Source organism: Alexandromys fortis, unplaced genomic scaffold (assembly GCF_014885135.2).
Source record: "Alexandromys fortis isolate MF-2015 unplaced genomic scaffold, M_Fortis_MF-2015_v1.1 scaffold_89, whole genome shotgun sequence".
Classification (NCBI taxonomy): domain Eukaryota; kingdom Metazoa; phylum Chordata; class Mammalia; order Rodentia; family Cricetidae; genus Alexandromys; species Alexandromys fortis.
Genome location: NW_026067973.1, coordinates 1,621,762 through 1,643,559, shown reverse-complemented (window position 1 = coordinate 1,643,559; position 21,798 = coordinate 1,621,762). Strand labels below are relative to the sequence as shown.

The 21,798-nt window shown below is 47.8% G+C and overlaps 2 protein-coding genes across 12 annotated transcripts in view; one reads left to right on the top strand and one right to left on the bottom strand.

The window, feature by feature from the left end:
* The window catches only part of Pcsk7 (proprotein convertase subtilisin/kexin type 7), a 25,515-nt gene extending 9,686 nt beyond the window's left edge, over positions 1 to 15,829 (bottom strand). For 2 of the 5 annotated variants that reach the window (XM_050156382.1, XM_050156385.1), the window contains exons 1-12: positions 15,696 to 15,826; positions 14,107 to 14,228; positions 13,139 to 13,618; positions 12,469 to 12,603; positions 11,716 to 11,881; positions 10,079 to 10,169; positions 8,682 to 8,736; positions 8,089 to 8,227; positions 7,091 to 7,191; positions 4,541 to 4,708; positions 3,938 to 4,045; positions 3,411 to 3,513 (exon numbers count right to left, since the gene is read on the bottom strand). In XM_050156382.1, coding sequence (XP_050012339.1) covers positions 3,411 to 3,513; positions 3,938 to 4,045; positions 4,541 to 4,708; positions 7,091 to 7,191; positions 8,089 to 8,227; positions 8,682 to 8,736; positions 10,079 to 10,169; positions 11,716 to 11,881; positions 12,469 to 12,603; positions 13,139 to 13,606 — 1,534 coding nt within the window. In that variant the 5' untranslated portion in view covers positions 13,607 to 13,618; positions 14,107 to 14,228; positions 15,696 to 15,826. The other 3 variants (XM_050156384.1, XM_050156383.1, XM_050156386.1) reach the window with 3 other exon arrangements.
* A 399-nt stretch (positions 15,830 to 16,228) lies between these two features.
* Positions 16,229 to 21,798, top strand: part of Rnf214 (ring finger protein 214) — a 48,760-nt gene continuing 43,190 nt past the window's right edge. For 4 of the 7 annotated variants that reach the window (XM_050156394.1, XM_050156393.1, XM_050156391.1 and 1 more), the window contains exons 1-2: positions 16,229 to 16,371; positions 17,778 to 17,891. In XM_050156394.1, coding sequence (XP_050012351.1) covers positions 17,785 to 17,891 — 107 coding nt within the window. In that variant the 5' untranslated portion in view covers positions 16,229 to 16,371; positions 17,778 to 17,784. The other 3 variants (XM_050156389.1, XM_050156390.1, XM_050156392.1) reach the window with 3 other exon arrangements.

Here is a 21,798-nt window from a genome sequence, read left to right as displayed (position 1 = left end):
CACACACACACACACAGTACGCCTACAGCATATAGTACGCCTACAGCATACATCCGACTTTTAATTCTGTTGATAGGGACCTGGGTGATAGAGCATGTGAGTAAACTGTTATTTCTAGCAGAATTAAATAAGTTAATGCCTAAAATTGACAACTAGTTTGAACACTAGCTGGTTTTATTTTTTGTTTGTTTGTTTGTTTTTCTGTTAACTTGACACAAGAAAGAGTCATCTGGGAAGAGGGAACCTCAATTAAAAATGTCCCCACCAGATTGGCCTATGGAATATTTTCTTGATTGATGTGGGTGGGTTCAGCCCATGCAGGAGGGTAGTTACACCCTTGGACAGGTGGTCATGAATTATACAAGAAACCAGGCTGAGCAAGCCATGCAGAGCAACCTCTAAGCAGTATTCTTCTGTGGCCTCAGCTTCAGTTTCTTCCAGATTTCTGCCCTGACTTCCCTTCACAAACCATTGTGTAATCTACAAACTGACACAAACCCTTTCTTTCCCATACTGCTTTTCATCACAGTGTTTTTTTGTTTTGTTCTGTCTTGTCTGTCTGTTTTTGTTTTTGTTTTTTGAGACAGGGTTTCTCTATGTAGCTTTAGACCCTGTCCTGGAACTCGCTCTGTAGAACAGGCTGGCCTCAAACTCAGAGAGATCCGTCAGCCTTGGCCTCCCAAGTGCTAGGATTAGAGGAGTGTGCCCCCACTACCTGGCCTTGATCAGTGTTTTAACAGCACTAGAAACTCTAAGAAAATGGTCATCCTCTATTATCACATATTAAAATTATTGTCTTCGGCAAGTTTTTTATTTTTCTTTTTTTCCGTTTTAACCTTTTATCCTCTATCCAGAAATTACCAAACTCTGTTTGTTTCCATAATCTAGTAGAAGTTATGACATCTCTATCCTTTCTACTTATTTCATGAGGGATCAGAATATGATTTAAATGGAGAAATCATGTGTAGGAAGGAGCTGAAGTCAAACAACACAGCAGCTCTGATGAGGGAGCAAACAATGGTAGTGGTGGGGTACGACAAGAAGTTGTGTAATATGCCAGTCGGTGGTGGCGCATGTCTTTAATCCCAGCATCCGGGAGGCAGAGGCAGGTGAATCTTTGTGAGTTCGAGTCCAGTCTGGTCTACAGAATGAGTTCCTGGGCAGTCAGGGCTGTTACACAGAGAAACCCTGTCTTGGGGAGGGGAGGAGATCAGTTCCTTGGTCACACTAGCTACATTTGAAATGTCCAACTGACTCAATAGCTGCACAAATCTGGACATCTCCATTATGGCTAAAAGTTCTTATTAACAATGCTCTGAACCCTTTAGGGTTGTTTCACCTCTTCTGCTACTGTCTGGATGCTCAGCTCCTTCTTCTGCCTGGCTCCATTCCCCTTTTTGGGGGGATTGCAGGATCTCTCTTTGCAGCCCTGGCTTGCCTGGAACTCACTATATAAACCAAGCTGAACTTGCAGTGATTCTCCTGTCCTCTGACACACAAGTGCTAGGATTACAGACAGGTATCATCATGCTCAGCTTTCCTCTGCCTCTCAAAAAGTTTGCTTCTAGCCCCAGGCCTAGTCAGCCTGATCTTGCTTGAAGACTATGGCTTGGCTCTAGGGAATAGGGTCTGTGCTATCTGTGGCTAAAAGGGCTATAAGGGGCTGTTATATCTGTGGTTGTCAGGGATGAGGTGTCTGAGGTGTCTGGACCATCCCGGATGGTAGGGGATGGGTGTCTAGACTGCTGGTGGCTGACCTGCTCAGTTCAGTACCATGTGAATTGCACTTTTTCAACCACCAGTCAGTCTTCAGGCTTACACCTGCTCTGTTTTGTTCTATCGAGGGTTGAATGTATTCAGGGCAAGAAGTCTCTTTTCCTGGCTTTCGGAGTGGGCAGGTGGGTCTGCTTACCACCCTAGTAAAGGACTCCACTAGTCAGACTCCGGGATCTTTACCTCCCTCTTCCGCATCCCGCTGTCTTCACTTCCCTACACCCCACTCTTTCTATCAGAACACCTATCCTTTCTATGTTCTAGTGACCAACAAGCAATTGCCAGATGCCTTCTAACCTATGGAAGATGTCAGACTTAAGCGGCAACATTCCCTGGATAATGAGAAGCAGAGGATGACACAGCTAGAGAGGTCTCTGACCCTCCAAGTCTACTTGGTCATCTGATACAAGTGCAGGAAACAGCCCTGGATGGAGTAAAGGTTAAAAGGCTCACGATCTCACAGACAGTGTGTGAGGGCCAGGGGCTTCCCAGAACTACATTCCTGGGTATGTTTTCTGCCCTTCCCAAGACAGCATGCCTTTTACTGAAAAATGTGTTCCCTAGGCCCTAGGTCTCCCTCCATGCACAGGGAAACTGGCAGGAATGGGATATGCTTAGGGAGAAAGGCACTCGACCTTTCTCACTGAAGCCTCCATGGAAGGAAGCTGCCCTATCCTCCCACCCAAGGTCCCTCCTCCTTTGGTCATTCCTTCTATTAGACACCATGTCTCTGTTTTGAACACTTTCAAGGGGCACAGGAAAAATAAGGACAGAGTTTTGACATAAGTGAGGCACAACATACCTCAATATTCACAAAAAGTAGCAAATATCTCTGCTTATCAAAATTTCTCAAGGGAAAAAAATTGGTCCATGAGGCTAAGGGTAGGAACAACCGGGCAATGTGAACATAGAAAGGCTGGCGTATAGCTTAATGACAGAGTATGTGTTTAGCATATATGAGGCACTGGGTTCTATCATAAGCACCATGCAGGCAGAGGGTCACTGAGCAAAACATCTTCATCTAGCTTCCTGTTTTTCTTGGAAGGGTTTCCACCTCTGTGTTCAATATACAACCACACCCCCTGGCTTAGAAGATGCCTTTTACTCCTTCATACGGACCTTATAAAGGAAAGTCATGGAGTAAGAGGATAGTAGGCAACCCTAGCCCCAGGGGCCTATACTTATGCCTGTCTCACCCCTAAGAGACTGCATCTGGTTTTCTCTGGAGGAGCTTGAGAACCAAAGTCTCACATTCCTCTCCTTCGTGCTCAGGCCACCAGGCTGGATAGGGCTGTTTGGCAAGATCTTAGCATGAAAGTCAAAGGCACTTCTTTCAACTCCTGCTGAGGCTCCCAGAGCCCCACTCCCATTCTACCCACTGCCTTCCTAGAGCATTGCTCACAGCTCCTTTCTATTAGGAACTCAGGAGAAAGGTCTTGTTAAGCAGCCAGGGGGCCAGCCAACTCAGAAGCAGCAACATGCCCTAAAATGGTCAAAGAAAACTCCACAGGTTTGGCTGCAGCTCAGCTCCTGAAGGAAGGGGGAGAACTGGGCAGGGAGGATGAGCTTAGCATAGCTTCCCCATCACCCGCTTCAAGCCTTAGACCTAAGATTAACCCCTTGTGCTGAAGGCTTACCATTCCATAGCACCTCCAGGGAATGGGGGGACCGAGGAACAGCCTTATTTTCTTTTAGCACGGGGCTGACATAGGAGGCTAAGTAAGGGACAGATGTCCAGATCTATTCAAGGAAAGAGACAGCAATTAACAAACAAAGCTTACTGTAATATTGTAATTCCATTCTTACACCCACCCTCCGTAAGATCTTTAAGGTCTATCTAACTCTCTAGCTTTTCTGTCATCCTACCCTTTCACTCGAAGTTCCTTCGCACCCCCAATGCTCCTGAGAACACCAAGTTAAGGAATCAGAGAAAATGGCATCCTAGAATGGAAGGGGAGAACCTGAACTACTGATACCCTGACTATATTCAAGCGCTACTTCAGCAGCTTGGGAATTTCTGTTTTTCACTGATAAGATGGTTATCAGCCAGGATGAGGGCTACAGTGGTCAAGTGCCTGTAAAATGCCAGGCAATGTTTAGGCATCAGGTAGCCTTCCCTCAGTCTCTCTCTGCAGGGTGCCCTGCTGGCCCACGCCTTGTTCACCTTGGCTGCATTGACGAGTCTCCAGGCATTGAGGAGGCCGAAACCATGCTGATGGCTGTGGCTGAAGCCAGCCGCATTGGTGAGCCAGTCTGCATGATGATCCTCATACTGAAAGAACAGAGGTACTGGTGAAACATTGCAGGACTCCCTTCTCTCTATCTGCCGGCCAACAGATTCAGTCCAGACTTTCACACTGAGGTGACTGGGGATGAATAGTTTCCCTCAAAAAAAAAAAAAAAAAAAAAAAAAAAAAAAAAAAAAGAGAGAGAGAGAAAGAAAGAAAAAAGCTGAGATAAAAGATCAAAGCCCCAGGATCTCACTACCTGAGTGGCCTGTTTCCTGAAAAGGAGCCGAGAGGACCAGCTCCCAAGTGAGAGTGCCCTGCCAGAGCTCATCTTAGGTAGATGGCCTGAGCAGAAGAGGGATGGGTGGGCTCTGCTCTGTGATATTGATGGTCCTTGCACCCATGCTGTACATTTCTCACCAAGAAAGTGTTTCATATACCCACCCACCATTTGAGATGTTCTGACACTGGAGTCTCCTGACAGTCAAACCCTGGAATCGGGTGGGCTGGGCACTTGCTAGCTAGTTGCCGGCTCTAACCTGGGTGGCTGTGAAGACAATGATGTGCTGGATGTCCCGCCATGTGAGGCAGGGCCGCACCTGCAGCATGAGGGCTATCATGCCAGCTGCCAGAGGAGCTGCAGCAGAGGTCCCTGTGTGGCCTTCTGTGCAGCCAGTGCCCTTCTGAAGGTCCCAGTCAGTGGTCACCTGCAAAGTGGAATAAGATAAGGAGTGGGGAGGGGTTAGACACTAGAGAAGGGGAATAGGACAGTCCTCCAAACAGGTGGCCATGCCCTTTCAAGAGCTGTAACTTTCCTTATGCACAGAGGACCAGGCATAGGAGACCCTTAGTCCCCTGGCCTTTGGGATCTCGAGATGGCAGAAACTGAAGAGTGACTTTAGAGGCACAAATGTAGGAAAAGGAGATAGGCACGTGAGATGTGGGTACAGGAGTTTCCTGATTCTTGCTTCTCTAATCCTTTATCATTTCATTCCCAAATTCTCTACCCAACTATCCATAACCCAGCTAGCCAAAAAAGTGGCCAGAGCTGCTACTGAGTCCTAGCTGGAACTGGGAGAGTAACTGGTGAGAGCATGTTCCCCAAGAAGATTATTGCAGCCTTGCTTTAAGTTTGCTACAGTTTCAGTATCACCATGCCTTATCTGCCATGCCAACTGGCCAATAGACCAACCTCAGGACAAGCTGCTCTCCTGCTCTGGTTGGTGTCTTGGTTGGGTTTCTGTGAGCCCCTCTTTCCTACTCATGTTTCTCAGACGAGACATGGAAGTCGGGAAAGAGAGTATCTATTTGGTATCAAGTTCTTTTCATGCCCCATCATGAAAGCACATCAAACATTTAGTTGAGCAAGCCCTGCTAAACCTGCTCCCTCACATAAAGCCAGTACAGGCTAGGACTTTTTTCTTTCAAACTTTTCTTGTGGGTCAGATACCAGGATGCCAACTCCTGCGAGAGCTGTCTTTGCATTCCCAGCCCCCCTTCCCAGCTGTTACAACAGCTGCCAAAAGATGTAATTTTCACCCAGACACTGTGCACTCTCAAAGGAAGGGAAAGACAAGCCAAGTTGTAGTCTTAACGAGAAAGGAAGTCTGGTTGATGCCAAGGAGCAGATTGATTTTTTCCTGTTAAGGAAACAGCCCCACAGTGATAGTCTAGAGTACAGATGTGAAGTCTGTGAACTTGCCCATAATGGCAAGAACATCACACAGCACTAGGAAAAGCTAGGGAAGCTCCCTGGGCAAGAAGCCAGATGTGGGAAGCCTATTCCCCTGGCCCTTACCCTCCATCCAGTTGCCTGGTCACACAAACATGAGGTTGCCAAAGCAAGGGCATTCCAAAGATGGGAACTTGGCTGAATAGTCACTCTTCAAATCCAGACAAATTATAGTTCAGATGGAAGGTGGGGGTGAGGGTGAGGGTGAGAAACTGCATTGAGTTGGGAGGGCAAAGCCAGGCCATGCTGAGCAACAGTGATTCTGCTACAGAGCCTTCTTAGGCCCCGTGCAGGGGGCAGGAGAGGGCAGGTCCCAGAGCTCTGCCAGGTGGTAAAGAGCAGAATAAGTTCCTGTTCTTCCTAACACAGGCTATGGAGTCCCAGGCTGCCCGTAACCATCTTGCTTTTCACTTTTGTCTGCTCCCTTCTCTGGTCTCCCTGGGGTGGGGGTCAACTGGCACAAAGCCTTGGAACATTGTGTTGACCAGAAGTCATTTACTGGCACAACAAACTTTTCATTCTGGAAAATAAACTTGACTCTGTGTGAAGATGAAGCTGCTTAATTCCCAGTGGCCCCAGAGACCTCCCAACTGGCCACTGGCAAAAGCTTACAACCACCTGGCTCCTGCCCAGCTCTGGCCTGGAGTCTTCTGTTCTCACTTGACACTGTTAGTGGCAACAGAGACATACAGGGTGCTTGCTCTAGGACTGTGGTTAGGAGGCCTGATTTATATAGGCTGGGCTGGAGCCCAGCAGAGCTCCTAGAGTCCTTCAATGGTTGTGTGGGCTACAGAAGTGTGTTCTCAGGCTTTGACTTTAATCACAGCTCTAGGGAAGGATGGGATCACACTGATACAAGCTAGCTCCAACTTCTTATGCTGTGCATCCCTGAGATAAGCACTGTCTTTATTCCTGAGGAACAAGGTAGTTAGGATTTATAAAGGGACTGAACAACACTGCTCCATGACCTCAGCCCACAAAAAGTAGTAAAAGTCCAAATTCTACCACATGGATCCTATTACCAAGTTAAAAAGTTTAAGATCAAAACCACTAATGCAGGAGGATCAGGAATTCAAGGTCATTCTCAGATACATAGTGAATTCAAGGCGAGCCTAGTTTATATGAGACCCTATCTCAAGAACAGGTTAGAGGGGAAAAAAAGAAATGTTTTACCAGGTATATGGCATCACACCTGTACTCTCAACACGTGGGAGGCCATATCAGGAAAATGGCTTGCACATTCAAGGAGTCCCAAGCCAGCCTCGGGTACAGGATCAGCCCTTGTCTTCAAGCACCCCACCACCACCGCATAGATCCCAGAGAGGAACCTTGTAAGAAGGGTCCCCAAAGCACTCACAATGCTCCGAAGCATCTTGTCTCCACCACTGAAAGTAACTGCCAGCATGGAGGCACACTCCTCTGCATAAAAAGGCATCCGTCCCTCCTCATCCACAGCACCTGGCACGAAAAAGTGAGACAGACTCTCACTTAAGGAGTGGCTCCTATGGCTGGCACCATATGGTCTGCCCTGAGTTGAAAGAAGGACCAGTCCTCATCTGCATGTGGGCAGGCAGCCTCAACAGGCAGAGGGAATTCTTTTTTTTTTTTTTTTTTAAAGATTTATTACGTACACAATGTGCCTCCTGCATGTACACCCCCATGCCAGAAGAGGGCACCAGACCTCATTACAGATGGTTGTGAGCCACCATGTGGTTGCCGGGAATTTAACTCAGGACCTTCAGAAGAGCAGGCAATGCTCTTAACCACTGAGCCATCTCTCCAGCCCCGGCAGAGGGAATTCTTGCACCATACCACTCTTCCCACCGGCTTCAGGCAAAATCAGTGGCCTTCTGCCTCTGTACTTAGTCATTTGTTTTCAATATTTAGTAAGATCTACTGTAAGTCACACTAAAGACATGTGGAAAGGCCACATCATGGAAGGGGTAGGAAGGAAGTAGAATGCAGTGGTGGAGAGCGGTGGGGACACTCTCTCGTGATCTAGGTACAAAGTCAAATAAGGAAATAATAATAAAAATGGAACGACAACTCTATGATTGGGAGTGTAAGCCAAGTGTCCTTAATTCAGGTTAAAGGGTAGCCAGAGGCAGCTTCAAGCCAGTGGCCATGGAAAGAGACCAGAGAGGAGATCAAACCCATCCGAACAGTAGTGGAGACAGGTGGGTGATTTCTGGGGAATGGCTGAACATGTCTCAGATAACTTCTGAGAGTCTGCAGGAGCTAGGTTAGTCCTATCTGACCTCCAAGAAATGACCATGGTTATACGTTTAGATAAACAGTGAAGTGAGATGCAAAAAACACCCACTGACCCCATTCCCACAGTCTCTAGATCACTACCTATTGTGACAGTGTAGATGGAGTTGGCATAGCCATCATAGTTGCAGTTGTCATTGTGCTGGCCCCCATTACCGCTGGCAACCACAAAGATACTCCCAAAGCCCTGGCGACCAGCCATCACTCCGTGTTGTAAGGCGGCCTGAAGAACAAAAATGTCAGGCCATTAGTCAAGGAGCTAATAAAAAGACCTGTACCTACTGGACCAGGTCTCTTCTCCTCCCACTTCTAGGAAAGGAAAATGGAAAGGGCACTGGGCAAGGGGGAAGGAGATTTAGACACAGACACAAGGTGGGAGAAAGCTAAGAGTTAAAGAGTATTTGACAAATATATTCTTCTTATCAGATGACAGAGCAGGGCGAGGAGCAGAAACCCAGAATGAGATTCAAGAGAAACAAGCTGAAAGCCATTCCATCCCTTCCACTGGTCCATCCTGAGGAAGGCACTCTTTCTTGAAAGGATGGATGGCACAGCTATGCTAAATGGTGCAATCTGGGGACTACGAGGGTGAGGTGGGAAGAGGGTTTGATTGGTGTTTCTTCTAGAACTGAATGAAGAGGATATTAAGTTTCCCAGTCTCTATACACCTCAGTTACCTTTCCGAGCTGGTGAGGACCATCCACTGTCTTCCCATCATCATCTGGGCCCCAGCTGTTGAAATATGCAAAGGGAACGGTGGAACCAAGTTGGAGCTACCCAGTTAGGGTCTCTGTTCTATCAGACCACTCTTCTGCCTGCAGCTTTTACTCTTCTCCTAAGGAACCCCATGATTAAAAGACACATGGTATCAAGGGTCCATTTTCTTCCAAAGTGAAAAATGGAAGTAAAAAGTTCTTCTTTTACTTAGAAATCTCCCCAATTTAGGATGACTTTATCCTGTCTTCTCTTTCTCAGGTCCCAGGAAGCAGAAGATACATAGTGGAACAGGAGCAGGATCATTCCTGTGATCTACAGATCTACTACTAGGTTGTAGTAGATGATGATTAGAGTTGTTCAAATTACATATGCTTTTAAATCTTTTTTTAATCAAATTTTATGTGTGTGAGTGTATGTACAATGTATGTATAAGTACAACATCTGCAGACTGCCTGAGGAGGCCAGGTATCAGAGACCCTCAAACTGGAGTGACAGAGGGTTGTGAACCACCATGTGGATGCTGGGAACCTAAACCAGGTCCTCTGCAAGAGCATTAAGTGTTCTTGGTCACCAACCAGTCTCTCCAGATCTAAGTCCCCCCCCCCCCCCTTGGTTGTTGTTGAGACAAGGTCTGACTATATAGCCCTAGCTGTCCTAGAACTCATGTAGACCAGGCTGGTTCAAATTCACAGATCCACCTGCCTCTGCTCCTGAGTGCTGGATGTGTTAAAGGTATGTGTTATCATGCCTGGCAAGTTCTTGGTTCCTGAGTACGGCCTATGAGATGTCTCAGCAGTAAAGATGCTTACTGTGTAAGTCTACTGACTTGAGTTTGATCTCTGGAGCCATATAAAAGTAGAAGGAGAAAACTGTCTATACAAAGTAGTCCTCTGTCTGACCATGGCATGGGCATACAACCCCTTCCCACTAATAATAAATAAAATTTAAGAATTTAAGAAAGGTATTAGTTTTGGGGAAGAATAGGCTCTATTAGTAAGAATGGGGGCTCCCACCCTAAGTTCCTCTTATCCAGCCACTTGATCCACAGTCTAAAGCTTCATGTGCAGTTTTGAAGGAGGTACTGAGGTTCAGCCCACTTTCTTCTAAGAGCCTTGTGAGTTTAGACAATGTAGGCATGTTGGGGCATTCTGTGTGGCGACCTGATTACTAGAGTGACGAGTGTTTAACACTGAGGACCGAGGCTGGGGATCTAGATAAATGAGGAAAACAGCCTTATTAGCTGAGTCCAAGCACGGACCCCCTGCTACACCACAGGTAGCCTGCTTTGCTAAGCTTCTGTTGAAGATCTGTCCCACACACTCCAGGCTCTCACCCTCTCACCTGCAGCTCTCCTTACCTGCAGCTGTAGATGTCATTGATCTGATAGTGCTTGTTGAATGCCACAGCCTCCATACTGTCTGTGAGTGGTCCATCCAGCACTCGGATACCTGGGCATTGAAGAGACACCAGCTCCTCACTAAGAAACTAGAAATAGTACATATTCTCCAAGTGGGCTGCCAGGTGGTAGGGAGGTGTATGTAGAAGACTTACTTTCCCTATATGTTTTTTGTACTTTTGTGTGTGCATGTTTCATGGCTAAATATGTGTGGGGGTATGAATGTATTATGTATATATGTATATATATATGTGTGTGTGTGTGTGTTTGGAGGCAAAATATCTCAGGTATCATTCTTCAAAACCCTCGTTGTTTTTGACACAGGGTCTCTTATTGAGACCCAGGGCTTGCCAATTAAGTTAGGCTGGCTGGCCAGTGAACCTAGGGATTCATCTGTTTCTGTCTTCCAACACTGGAATCAAAAAAGTACCCACTCATTTCCAGCTTTTTACACGGGTGCCTGGGATTGAACTCGGGTCCTCATGCTTGCATGACAACACTTCACAGAGCTACATATCAACCCCTCTTCTGTAGTATGGATCATTACACAATATATACATATTACTAGTTCAAAAATTTATTTTTTTTTTTAAAGACAGGGTCCCAGAAAGCATGTTTACCTTAAACTTAATACATAGCAGCGGATGAACCTGACCCTCCTGCTTCTACTTGCCAAGTTCTGGGATTTTGGCTAGACAATTATATACCACCATGCCTAGCTTTCAAAGGTGTCTTTTCCTATCATGCTTGAACTTAGATCTAATGATCCTGGGAGGTGGGAAGCACTATATTTCCCCTTAGCTTGGCATTTCACATGAAACACCTAGCTTGTGCTTGACACAATAAAGGATTAAGTGAATAGCACTCATTATCTTTGCTATCCCCATCTAAAATGGAGTTGGCCACATTGTGGTGACAAGGTAAGGACAAGTGGAAATTTCAGAAGGGGCTTGAACCCTGAGGGTTTCTGGCCTCTTCCGTAGTCTCATTTGCAGAGTGCTGAGGCCCCCTGCTGGAGAGCATGAGGGTTACAGCCAGCCAGTTGAGGTTGCAGGTTCCCAGGTTGTCATCAGGATCCAGGGGTAGTGCTCATACTTTCCCCCTTGATTCACAAGTCAGAGAGAGGAATGCACCATAGAACTATCTCCAGCTGGAGTCTAGGCTCTCTGGAAAGAATGGAGAGCAGGAGACTGGAAAGTGGGACTCGGAGAGCAGCCCCCATAGATGTGGAGTAGTGGAAGGCAAACTGATGAGAAACACTAGCAGAGCATAGTCAGGTTGAAGGAGTTGTTACAGTGATCCGGGCCATAATCAGAAACAGGAAGGAGACTTGAGCAGGTGCAGCTTGGGACCTCCAGCCCACAACAGGGGCATTTCCACGTTTACCTGTTTTATACTGTAAAATAAATACTGTTGCTAAAAAGCCCATTTGAAATACCACGGCTCTGAAGTCAATGAATTCATCAACTCATTCTTACTCTTTACTGTAGGCTACAGACATTGAGGATGGGAAAAAGAAATTTTCAGAATGGGGAAGAGGATAGAAAATGACCACTGTGTCCCAGGAGCTTCCCAAGCATAGGGGAAGCATGAGTTACCTGCTATTCGGCTCCCATAGGCCACACCCACTGCACAGAAGCTGTTGTTGGGCACAGCTGCAATTTCTCCTGCACACCGAGTCCCATGGTGGTTACCATTCTCCGCATCAGGGTGAGGCATAGGATCTGGGTCATTGGAGTTGAGGTCATAGCTACCCTCTGGGCTCTGAAACATTGAGGGGCCAACAAGTGGTCACTTACTGGTTAGAATGGGTCAGTTTCTAAATGTCATAGAGAACAGGAACTAGGAATTTCCACCTCTTAAGTCAGAGTTAGCAAGTCCATCACCTTGAGCAAACAAGGGTTATAAGATAGGAGCCAAGGACACTGGGGAACAACTGAGAGGGGCCAAGGCTTTTAGCAAAGCACCCCTCTTGCTGGGGGAAACCCAAGATAAAAGAGATCTCAGATTCTCTAAAAGACACACCTTAGTCAGTTTTCAGAACCTCTGAGGAGAAAGCAATAGCCTATAAGGCCACTCCCTGCTCCCCAGGGAAGAAGCAGTAACAACAGGAAGCAGGAAGTATTGCCTGGAATTGCTCTTACTATAGACTAAAAGTCACCTTGTGGGCCTTAACTGCCAGTCTGGAAAGCTGACTGAGAAAGGAGAGTGAAAAAACACTGTCCACCCTCCACCCCTCCCAGCCAGGATGTTTGGCTTGGCACAGCACTTTCTAGGAAAGGGAACAAAAGGGAGGTAACACCAAAGAAAAGGAGTAATGTGGCAGCAGGGGGTCATTCCAGGCCACTCACATAGTTGGGCGCAATGTCCTGGATGGTGTGCTCCACTCCATCGTCCACCACCACCACTGTCACCCCTCGCCCAGTTACATTTCGTTCCCACACACCTGTCACATTGATGTCTCTGCCTGGGCTTCGTCGATTATTCTGTAGGAGAGACAGAGAAATCCAGGGACACATAGCTTGGCCCAGAGGGACAAGTTAAAGCTACCCCTTCCCTTGGAAGAGCTAAACCAAGATTATAGACCAATAAGTTAGTGGCGAATACAGTGCACTAACAGAATGGCACATAAGAGTCCTGCCCTCCATTCCTTGGTATCCAAGATAGTTCGACATCACTTGCTGGTAACTTGGGGTGAAAAGAGCTAAGTGGTAATTATTACACAATAAGGGTAGCAGTTACCATGTGTAAGGCATTTTTCTGAGTGCTTCATATACACGCTGCTACACGCTCCATTTTACAGGGGTGCACAGAGGGTGAAGCAGCTCAGCCAAAGGGACAGAAAGCAGAAGGGTGAACAGGAGCCCGGGTAGACTAGCCGAGCACACACACCCACAACACTCTGCTGCTCTTCACGGCAGACAGCAAAGGTATGGGCTGAGAGCAAACTCTCTCAGTCCACAGACATGCCCCTCAGTCAAGTACACTAGAGCAGACCCTGTCTATCTGAGCTGTACTTACCAGGTGCCACTGCTGAGGATACTTGGGATCATTGAAGTGGATGCTGCGCTTAGCCCGCTTCAGCAGCCTCTGCTCTGAATGCCAGCGCACAGCTTCATGCCTGGCTAACACAGCCTCTGCCTGCTGCCGCATAGCCTCCACCTCCATGGCTTGCCTGTGCCCAGCTGGCTGGACAAAGAGGTAGTGCCCCTGGAGCTCTCCAATGCGCCCAGCATTCACCAGCCCTGCTGCCTGAGCCACAGCATCTGCCTGTTGCGTCAGACTCTCTTCCTTCCTCTCTCCTTCAAGGCTGTCCAGATGTACGGCCCAGCTTAGCCCCCCTGCACCCAAGGTGTCAAGCCCACCTGCTTCTGACAGGCCCATGACCCAGGGAACCATAAAGAAGAGCCCAGCTAATTCCAGCCAGAGGCAGATGGGCAGGCCCAGGGGGGCATCCAAGTGTGGGACTTTCTGTCTCCCTTTCGGCATCAGAACAGCAGGCTGCAGACAAAGGGACAGGATATCAGCAAAGAAAGAGGCAGCAACTGCAGGGATCACAGGGTAGCTATGGTCTGTCAGTTACCAACTACATTTGTCACTAATCAAAATGTTAGCCCCAAGCTGGAGTATGAGCCAGGGCTAACCCCAGGGGATGACCTTCTGTGGCACAGGACCATCCCTGCTGCCCCAATAGCCTTGCATCATCCAAGTGCTCATGGGTTTCAGGCAGCTCACTCAGAGTATTCAAAGTACACATCACTCCCATGACTGACAGCATCAGGACCCCACCTCCCTCTTTTATGACAGACTCATCATGTAGCTCTGGTTGTCCTGGAATTCACTATGTAGACCAGGATGGACTCAAATCCCTCTGCCTGGGATTACAGGTATGTGCCACCATACCCAGCTCCATCTCCCTCTTATTTAGAGACAACATTAATCTTTTTCCAAGCTGACTTCTGACTCCCACAGCGGGGCCCCATTCCTACCTGGGCTCTCTGTGAAATTTAGGTCTTGGTCTGGGTAACCATGTCACATTCATTTTGTGAAACTGGAGGAAAGGTGTCACCTTCACTGTGAGCAGTGCTGACTGGGAACACAAGCTGCAGACCTGTGGGCCCCAAGAATGGAGGGAAAGTGTCCCACTATAGCCAGCAAGGCAGGAGCTGTAGTGAAGGCCGGGACAGAGCAGTGGGCAATGTTAAGCTTCATTTCAGGGATGTAAAATTAGTCATAGACTGGAAGAGGTCCCTCACAACACGGCCCCATCAACATGAAAACCAGGTACCCCACTTCCTGACCTATCATGTCATTCTCTTCTCATTTTCTTCTCTAAAAGCTCAGCAGGACTTAAAGGCTAGCACCCCATTACCAGGCAACTAGCAATACAGTCCACAGCAACTCAGGCAGGGAAATCAAGCAGAAAACAGAGAATAAAACTAGCAGGCGTACATGCATGTGGGTAACTGCAAGAGTGGGACTGACTGGCAGGAAGGACTAAGAGCTGTCCCTGTCTCAGCAAGTCGGCTTTTCACTGAGGACACCCAGAGAACTGCCAAATCAGAACCAGCAAGCAACTGTGGCCATTGTGGAGGAAAGGGACAAGGCTCATGTGAGCTTCTGAGCTCCTGCAGAAGCCACTACTGCTTACTGAGCCCTCCCTGGAGCAGTCTTAGTACCCACCCACACACTCGGATGGGGCCAACTTAGAACACTCTAGAAAACGTACTCTGTCTTACCAAAGACTCCTTGGAAAGGGAGAGAAGTTATGCCACTAAGCACTCCGCTCCCAAAAGTTCCCATTAATGTAACTCATCCCTTTCCCTTGATTTCTGTTTCCACTTTTTTACTTTCTCTATATAAACAGTTGAGAACTCACGGTCCTCTTGCTTCTACCTCTCTACTGCTGTGATTACATGTGAGGGCCACCATGCCCTGGCTTTCCAGGGCAATTCCCTCTTACATCTCTCCCGCCCCTCCGACTGTCCCAGGATAGCTAGGTATCTTCCCCGGTCTTCACAGAAGTAAATCCCGAATCTGCTTAGAGAGCAGCCACTCACCCTGGCAAGCTCCTACAGTCTCTGGAGGTTCCACCCCAGATTTCTGCAAGAGAACCCGAGCTTTTCCTGTTGCCCAGGGGGATAGCAGCCCTTATCCTCGGGCTTCCGGGTCCCGAGAGCAGACACCCCCCTCCCCCAATTCCTCAACTACTAGGCCCATCAAAACAGCATTTAGTTATCAAGGAAGAAGGACATCTCCCCGGTTCAAGATTCTGCTCTTTAACCACTGCCCTTCAAGCCCCTTCACCTTGCTCAAAGGAACCAGGGCAAGCAGAGAACGTGGGTTCCACTGGCGGCCCCTCCCAGCGGCCTCGGTTGCTCTGTGCAATGCGCCCCTCTCTCATCAGGACCTATGCTACCCGGAACCTCAGACCCGGAGGCCCCGTCCCGTTGGGGAAGAGCACGCCAGGTCCCAAGGTGCCCTCGGCGCAGCTCCTCCTCCGCCTGTGCCGTCCGCTCCAGTCCAGGGCCACCCGGATTTCCGAGGTCCAGCCCGCTACACCTACTCTCCAACTCACCCGCAGCAGCCTCCTCCTCCTCCTCCGCCGCCGCCTCCCTGCGGAAACTCGCGGCTTCCCGGGAGCCGGAGGAGCCACTGACAGCAACATCACTTCCGCCTGGCGCCGCAGCCAATCAGCGGCTGGGCCTGCGAACTCTCGCCCCGCCGCGAGCCGAGTACCGGGCGCTCGGCCGACTCCCGCCGACCGCTTCCGCCGCGGGCCCGTGCGGGCTGTGCGGGCTTCGGCGCCCCGCGTCCTCCAGTCCTCCTCCACAAGACCCCTCCACCAGAGGGCCTTCGTTCTTCATGGCGTCCTCTGAAAGGACCGTCTCGGTTCCGACCTCTAAACACCCCCCGCGGCTCTTCTCCCTCGGACGGCCATGGCCTTGACTCTTCCCCGTAACCTCCTCAGAGCGGCTTCCGCCTCCACCGGGTCGCAGTCTCTGGCCCGCGCCCCCTCAGGCTCCTCTGTGTCTCAGGGTTCTCCGGCGGCGGCCCCGTGGTCCGGGCGCTGCTCGTGTGAGCCGCCAGAGGGCGCCGTCGCCGGCGGCGCGCACTCCGCGGGGCCGCTCCTCTCGTCGCCCCGGTCTTGCCCCCTGCGCTCGCGCCGCCGGAAGTGGGAGGTGCCGCGCGCGGGTCGGCGCTCGACCCCTCCCCCAGGCTCGGCCGCCCCCTCCCCCTCTCCGCCCGCTCAGGTGCGTCCCTTCCCTCCCCCCCTCCCGCCTTTGCTCCCCGGGGGCGCGGCGCGGGAGGTGTGTGCGGGGCGGCGCGCGGGCTGGTGCGGCGGGACTAGGGGGCGCGGCGGGGGGGCGGGGAGGGGGCGGCGGGGACGGGGGCGGGAGCCCGGCCTGGGAGTGGGACGCGGGGGGACCGGGGGCTGACGACCGGTGAGGACCGAGGGGCAGGGGTGGATGTGCCGCTGGCCGGTGCTAGCGGCCGGCGTAGGGGCGGTCTCCTGTGAAGAAGAGTGGCGGCGACCACCCGGCGCTGCTTCCCCCCATTGTCCCCTTCTGCGTCGCCGCCTGGCTGGTGACCGCCACCGGGTTGCGGGATTCCCTTGGGCATACTGGGCTGACTCTCCAGCCAGATGTGCGACCCCCACCCATATCGCTTTGGGCTCTAGCCGCGGAGTTTCACGTATGACCCTTGCTTAAAGGTATTCGTTTAGCGGGCATCGGTGGCCCAGACCTTGTTCCCTGTAAGAGGCTATGGTCCCGACCCTGTTGGAGGCAGAGTGTTTGCATTTGAGACAGCAATGGCGTTTCAGGGCCCATTTTCACCCTGAAGCTTTTTATTATGAGAGGAAACTGAGGCGCTGAGCTGTGACTGTTATTTGAGCCTGACTCAGTATCTGCTCTTAAGCACTCTTCTGGGTTCGGAGGTATTCCTGTGGTACTGTAAAATAAGAACAGGAATGTGAACTAATCCTATCTTCACCACCTTCTTAGAAGGCCGAGTTTATTCTGCAGCATAAAGGGCGCTTTTAAAAATAAAAATAAAGCATCTCCCTGGGTTACCAAATAGCAACCTGTTTTGCCTTAATGGTAACTGGCTAGTCTATCCCTGGCAGGTAGCAGACTATCCCCATCCATAGGGAAGGAACACTGACAAGGTAAAAGACACCCCGTGGAGATGGTCCAGTATGGTATGACTTGTTCTTGGAAACACCTCCCAAAAAACCCTTCCCTTAAATTAATAGAGAATGCTTTGGCTGCAACAGCCAAAAAGATTTTTAAACATATTGATTGTGGGCCAAAAAGGCCATCTTTTATAAATGGTAGTAGATAAAGTGGACCATTTGGAAAATTAATGTCATATTGTCATCTATTTTAAATGACAGTATTTCTGTCAAGAGAGAAAGTAAAGGCTTTGCATAGCCTTCTAGATATTTATGTACATCTGACCTATCCTGAGGGTTGGTGCTAGCTGGGACTTAGGGTGTGAAGTGGGTTTTTTATTGCCCTCCTGCAGATACTCACTCTCGGATGTTTTTTTTCAGAGCTTTAGTTCTTGGTGCTTGGAGGAACCAATGCAGTGGGCATTCTGCAGAAGAAAGTTTTCAGCTTTGTAACCTGTATCCTGTCCTTTTTTGAATTTCCAGAGTGCAGATGGCGGCCTCTGAGGTAGCTGACCCTGGGGCCAGTGCCCCCAGTCCTTTGGAATCCTCTACTTTATGTGCTTCCAAGTCAGAAGAAGCTCTCCCAGATGGCCTAAGGTAACGTGCAATCTCTTGAGGCTTATTTAAGTAAGGGGTTTGGCGATGAGCCTCTGAAAGGCGCATTTCCTCCTTGGTGCTATAATGGCACTGCAGATTAAGTTTTTTCCCCTCCCCCAGACTAATTTTTTTTAAAGTGGGGGCTGCTTGGTTTTTGTGTGGTATAGCAGCTGGCACTTGGGCAGGTGTGCTGGGTTAGAGCAGGTATCAAGACATCATAAATGCATATATTTCTCTGACTTGTCCTATACAAACAATATGCTCGTTTAAACATTCTTGTGTATGGTGCTTCTTTCTTTCTCTCTTTTCTTTCTTTTTTTTTTTTTTTTTTTTTTGGATAAGATCTGACTTTGTAGCCCTGGCTAACCTGGAATTCACTATGTCGACCAGGTTCACCTCAAACTCAGAGCAATCCACTGCCTCTGCTTCCTTAGTACTGGGATTGAAGGGATGAACCACTATGTGTGGCCATATTCGTGTTTTTTAAAAATTATTATTTATTGTGTATTGTGCATGATGGGAATGAGGGAGGTGTGTGTACATTTGGAGGCCAGAGGACAGCTTTGTGGATTTGGCTCTCATTATTATATGGGTCCCAAGGATCAAACTCAGGTTACCAAGCTTTTGTGGAAAGCATCTTTATATGTCAGCCCTCATATTCATTTATAAGATACTTGGCTATATAGGAAATATATACAGGCTTATATGTGCAAAATTTAAACATAAACATATATGTGTATCTATCCATCTTGATATCATTGTTAATATATTTTATTGCTTAATGTATGTGTCTTATTAAGATATATTGTTCTTTTGTTCTTTTTTCCCATCCATATTTATTTTTGTCTTTTTTTTTAATAATTTATTTAGCCAGGTGGTGGTGGCACACACCTTTAATACCAGTACTTGGGAAGCAGAGGCAGATGGATCTCTGTGAGTTCGAGGCCAGCCTGGTCTACAGAACTACACAGAGAAACATTGTCTCGGAAAACCATAAAATAAATAAATAAATAGCTTATTATTATTATTTTATGTGCATTGGTGTTTGTTCTGTAGGTATGTCCTTGTGAGGGAGCCAGATCTCCTAGACCTAGAGTTATAGACAGCTCACAGTTGTGAGCTGCCGTGTGGGTGCTGGGAATTGAACTCAGGTCCTCTCTCTTAACCTCTAAGCCATCTCTCCAACCCCTACCAAGTTTGTTTTTATTAAGGATATTTTTTTTTTTTCTCTTTTTGAGATAGGGTCTCACTAGTAGCTCTGGCTGATCTGGAGCTGGCTCTGTAGACCAGACTGACCTTGAACTCAGAGTTCATCTGATTCTGCTTCCCATTTGTTTAAATTTAGTGTTTATGTGTGACGTACATGCCATAGTTTTCATGTGAAGATCAGAAAAACCTGCTAGAATTGATGCTCTTCTTTCACCATGTGGCCCAGGAGACTCCAAGTTCAGTTAGGCTTGGTAAGCTCGTGCCTTCCCACCTTGAGCCATTTTGCTGGCCCTAAAACTCTTTGTGGTTCTTGTTTGTTTTTTTGAGGCAGGTTCTCTTGTAGCTCAGGCTAACCTCAAACTCACTATGTGGCTGAGTCTAATCTTCTTGTCTCTACCTCTTAATTGTGTGGGCCACCACACTCAGCCCTTTCCTCCTAAGTCTTGCAAGTATGAGTTGTGATTAACTAACCTTGTCTCTTTTGGTTTTTCGAGACAAGGTTTCTCTGTAGCTTTGGAGCCTGTCCTGGAGCTTGTTCTATAGACCAGGCTGGCCTTGAACTCAAAGAAATCTGCCTGTCTCTGCCTCCTCAATGCTGGGATTAAAGGTATGTGCCACCACTGCTTGGCTAAGTATTTGTTTTTAAAAAGAGGTATTTGAGCCAGGTATGATGGCACATATGTGTAGTAAGAGATGTTTGTCAATGAATGAGTAATAGGGGGCATGTTATATAAGCCTACCATAAACTTGTATCTCTCTATATGTCTTGATTTTCTAAATAAAAGCAGCCATGACTTACTACTAGTAGTAATAGCAGCCAAAGGTTATTGCATGATCTCTGTTAAGTGGATGACACTATTTCTGTGTGGAAATGAAATAACTTGTCTAGAGGCAAACAGCTAGCAAATTGTAGAGCTTGGGTTTAAATCCAGGTACTGTATTTGCTCAGGTTTATAATTAAGTTCCCTGCTCCCATTCCACAGTTGGTTCTCAACAAAAATCACTGAGTATTTGCTTGGGGAGGATAGGACATTTTTCTTCAGTGGCCTTGGATTTTGTGTGTGTGTGTGTGTGTGTGTGTGTGTGTGTGTTGTTTTAAGACAGGGTTTCTTTGGAGCTTTGGAGCCTGTCTGGAACTCACTCTGTAGGTCAGGCTGGCTTTGAACTCACAGAGATCTGCCTTCTGTCTTCCCCCGAGTGCTGGGATTAAAGGCATGCACAACCACCACCTGGCTGTGTTTTGTTTTGTTTTGAGATAGTGTTTCTCTGTGTCTCTGAGACCTTGCTTTCCTGGAACTCTCTCTGTAGACCTGGCTGGCCTACAGATCTTTGTAGATCTGCCTCTGCCTCTTGAATACTGGAATTAGAGGCATGCACTATGATGCTCAGCTAATCTATTTATTTTTATTTTATGTGCATTGATGTTTTGTCTGCACGTATGTCTGTGTGAGGGTGTTGAATCCCTTGGAACTGGAGTTACTGACAGTTGTGAGCTGCCATGTAGGTGCTGGGAATTGAACCTAGTCCTAGGGGAAGCCAGCGCCCCTAATTTGATATAGACTTAACTTCGGAGTGTAAGACTGGCTCTGAATATTGAATGTCACTTTAAGTATGTTTTAAGGATCTCTGGAAAAATTTCTGCATTGGACAGGTGTGGTAGGGCATACCTTTAATTTCAGCACTCAAGAGTCAGAGGTAGGTGGGTCTCCAAGAGTTCAAGACCAGTCTGGTCTATTTAAATGAGTTCCAGGCCAGGCAGGCCTACATAGAATAAGACCTCGTCTCAAAAACAAAACAGAACAAAACAGAACAAACAAGACATGTAATATAAGCTATTGCTCTGGCTATAGCTTGGTGAAGAATATGTGCCTGGCATATGTATCTGTGTTCACTCCCTAGCCCTAGGGATGAAGGATGAAGGGAGAATAGTACTTTAAATGTCTATGACAAATGACAAAAATTATTATAACAGATGTTAAATATATGTATGTTTGCTATATGGAATAAAATTTCCATTGACGACTTCAATTGTGGATTCAAAAATCATACCTTCAAAGCTGAAAATGGTGACTCATACCTAAAATCCCAGCACTTGGAAGTTGGTGGAGAATGGTTACCATGGTTTTGAGGCTGGCCTAGGCTACATTTGAGTACCATGTCCAGGCCAGCCAGGACTGCATACCAAGATGCTGTCTCAAAGAAACAAAACAAGGTGAAATTGTACTCTCAACTACTTAAGGTGATACTCCACTCTGGCAAACTGTTGATCAATAGTGTTTTTCTGTTTTGATTTTTATTTGTTTATTTGTTTGTTTGCAAGACAGGGTTTCTCTGTGTAGCCCTGTCTCTACTGGAACTCACTCTATAGACCAGGCTAGCCTCAAACTAATAGATCTGCCTGCCTCTGCCTCCCAAGTGCTGATATTAAAGGTACGTGCCACCACCGCCCGCCCAAATAGTGGTTTTGTTCAAAGAGCTGTGTGACATGTTTGAAGGACAATTATTATTTTTAATTTAATTTTTTCAGTTGTGTGGGGAGGGGCCAAGTACAACTTTTAGGAGTTCTCCCATTATATGTTACAGAGACTGAATTCAGATCATTAGGGCTTACACAGCAAACACCCAATGAACTTTCTTCTTCTTCTTCTTCTTCTTCTTCTTCTTCTTCTTCTTCTTCTTCTTCTTCTTCTTCTTCTTC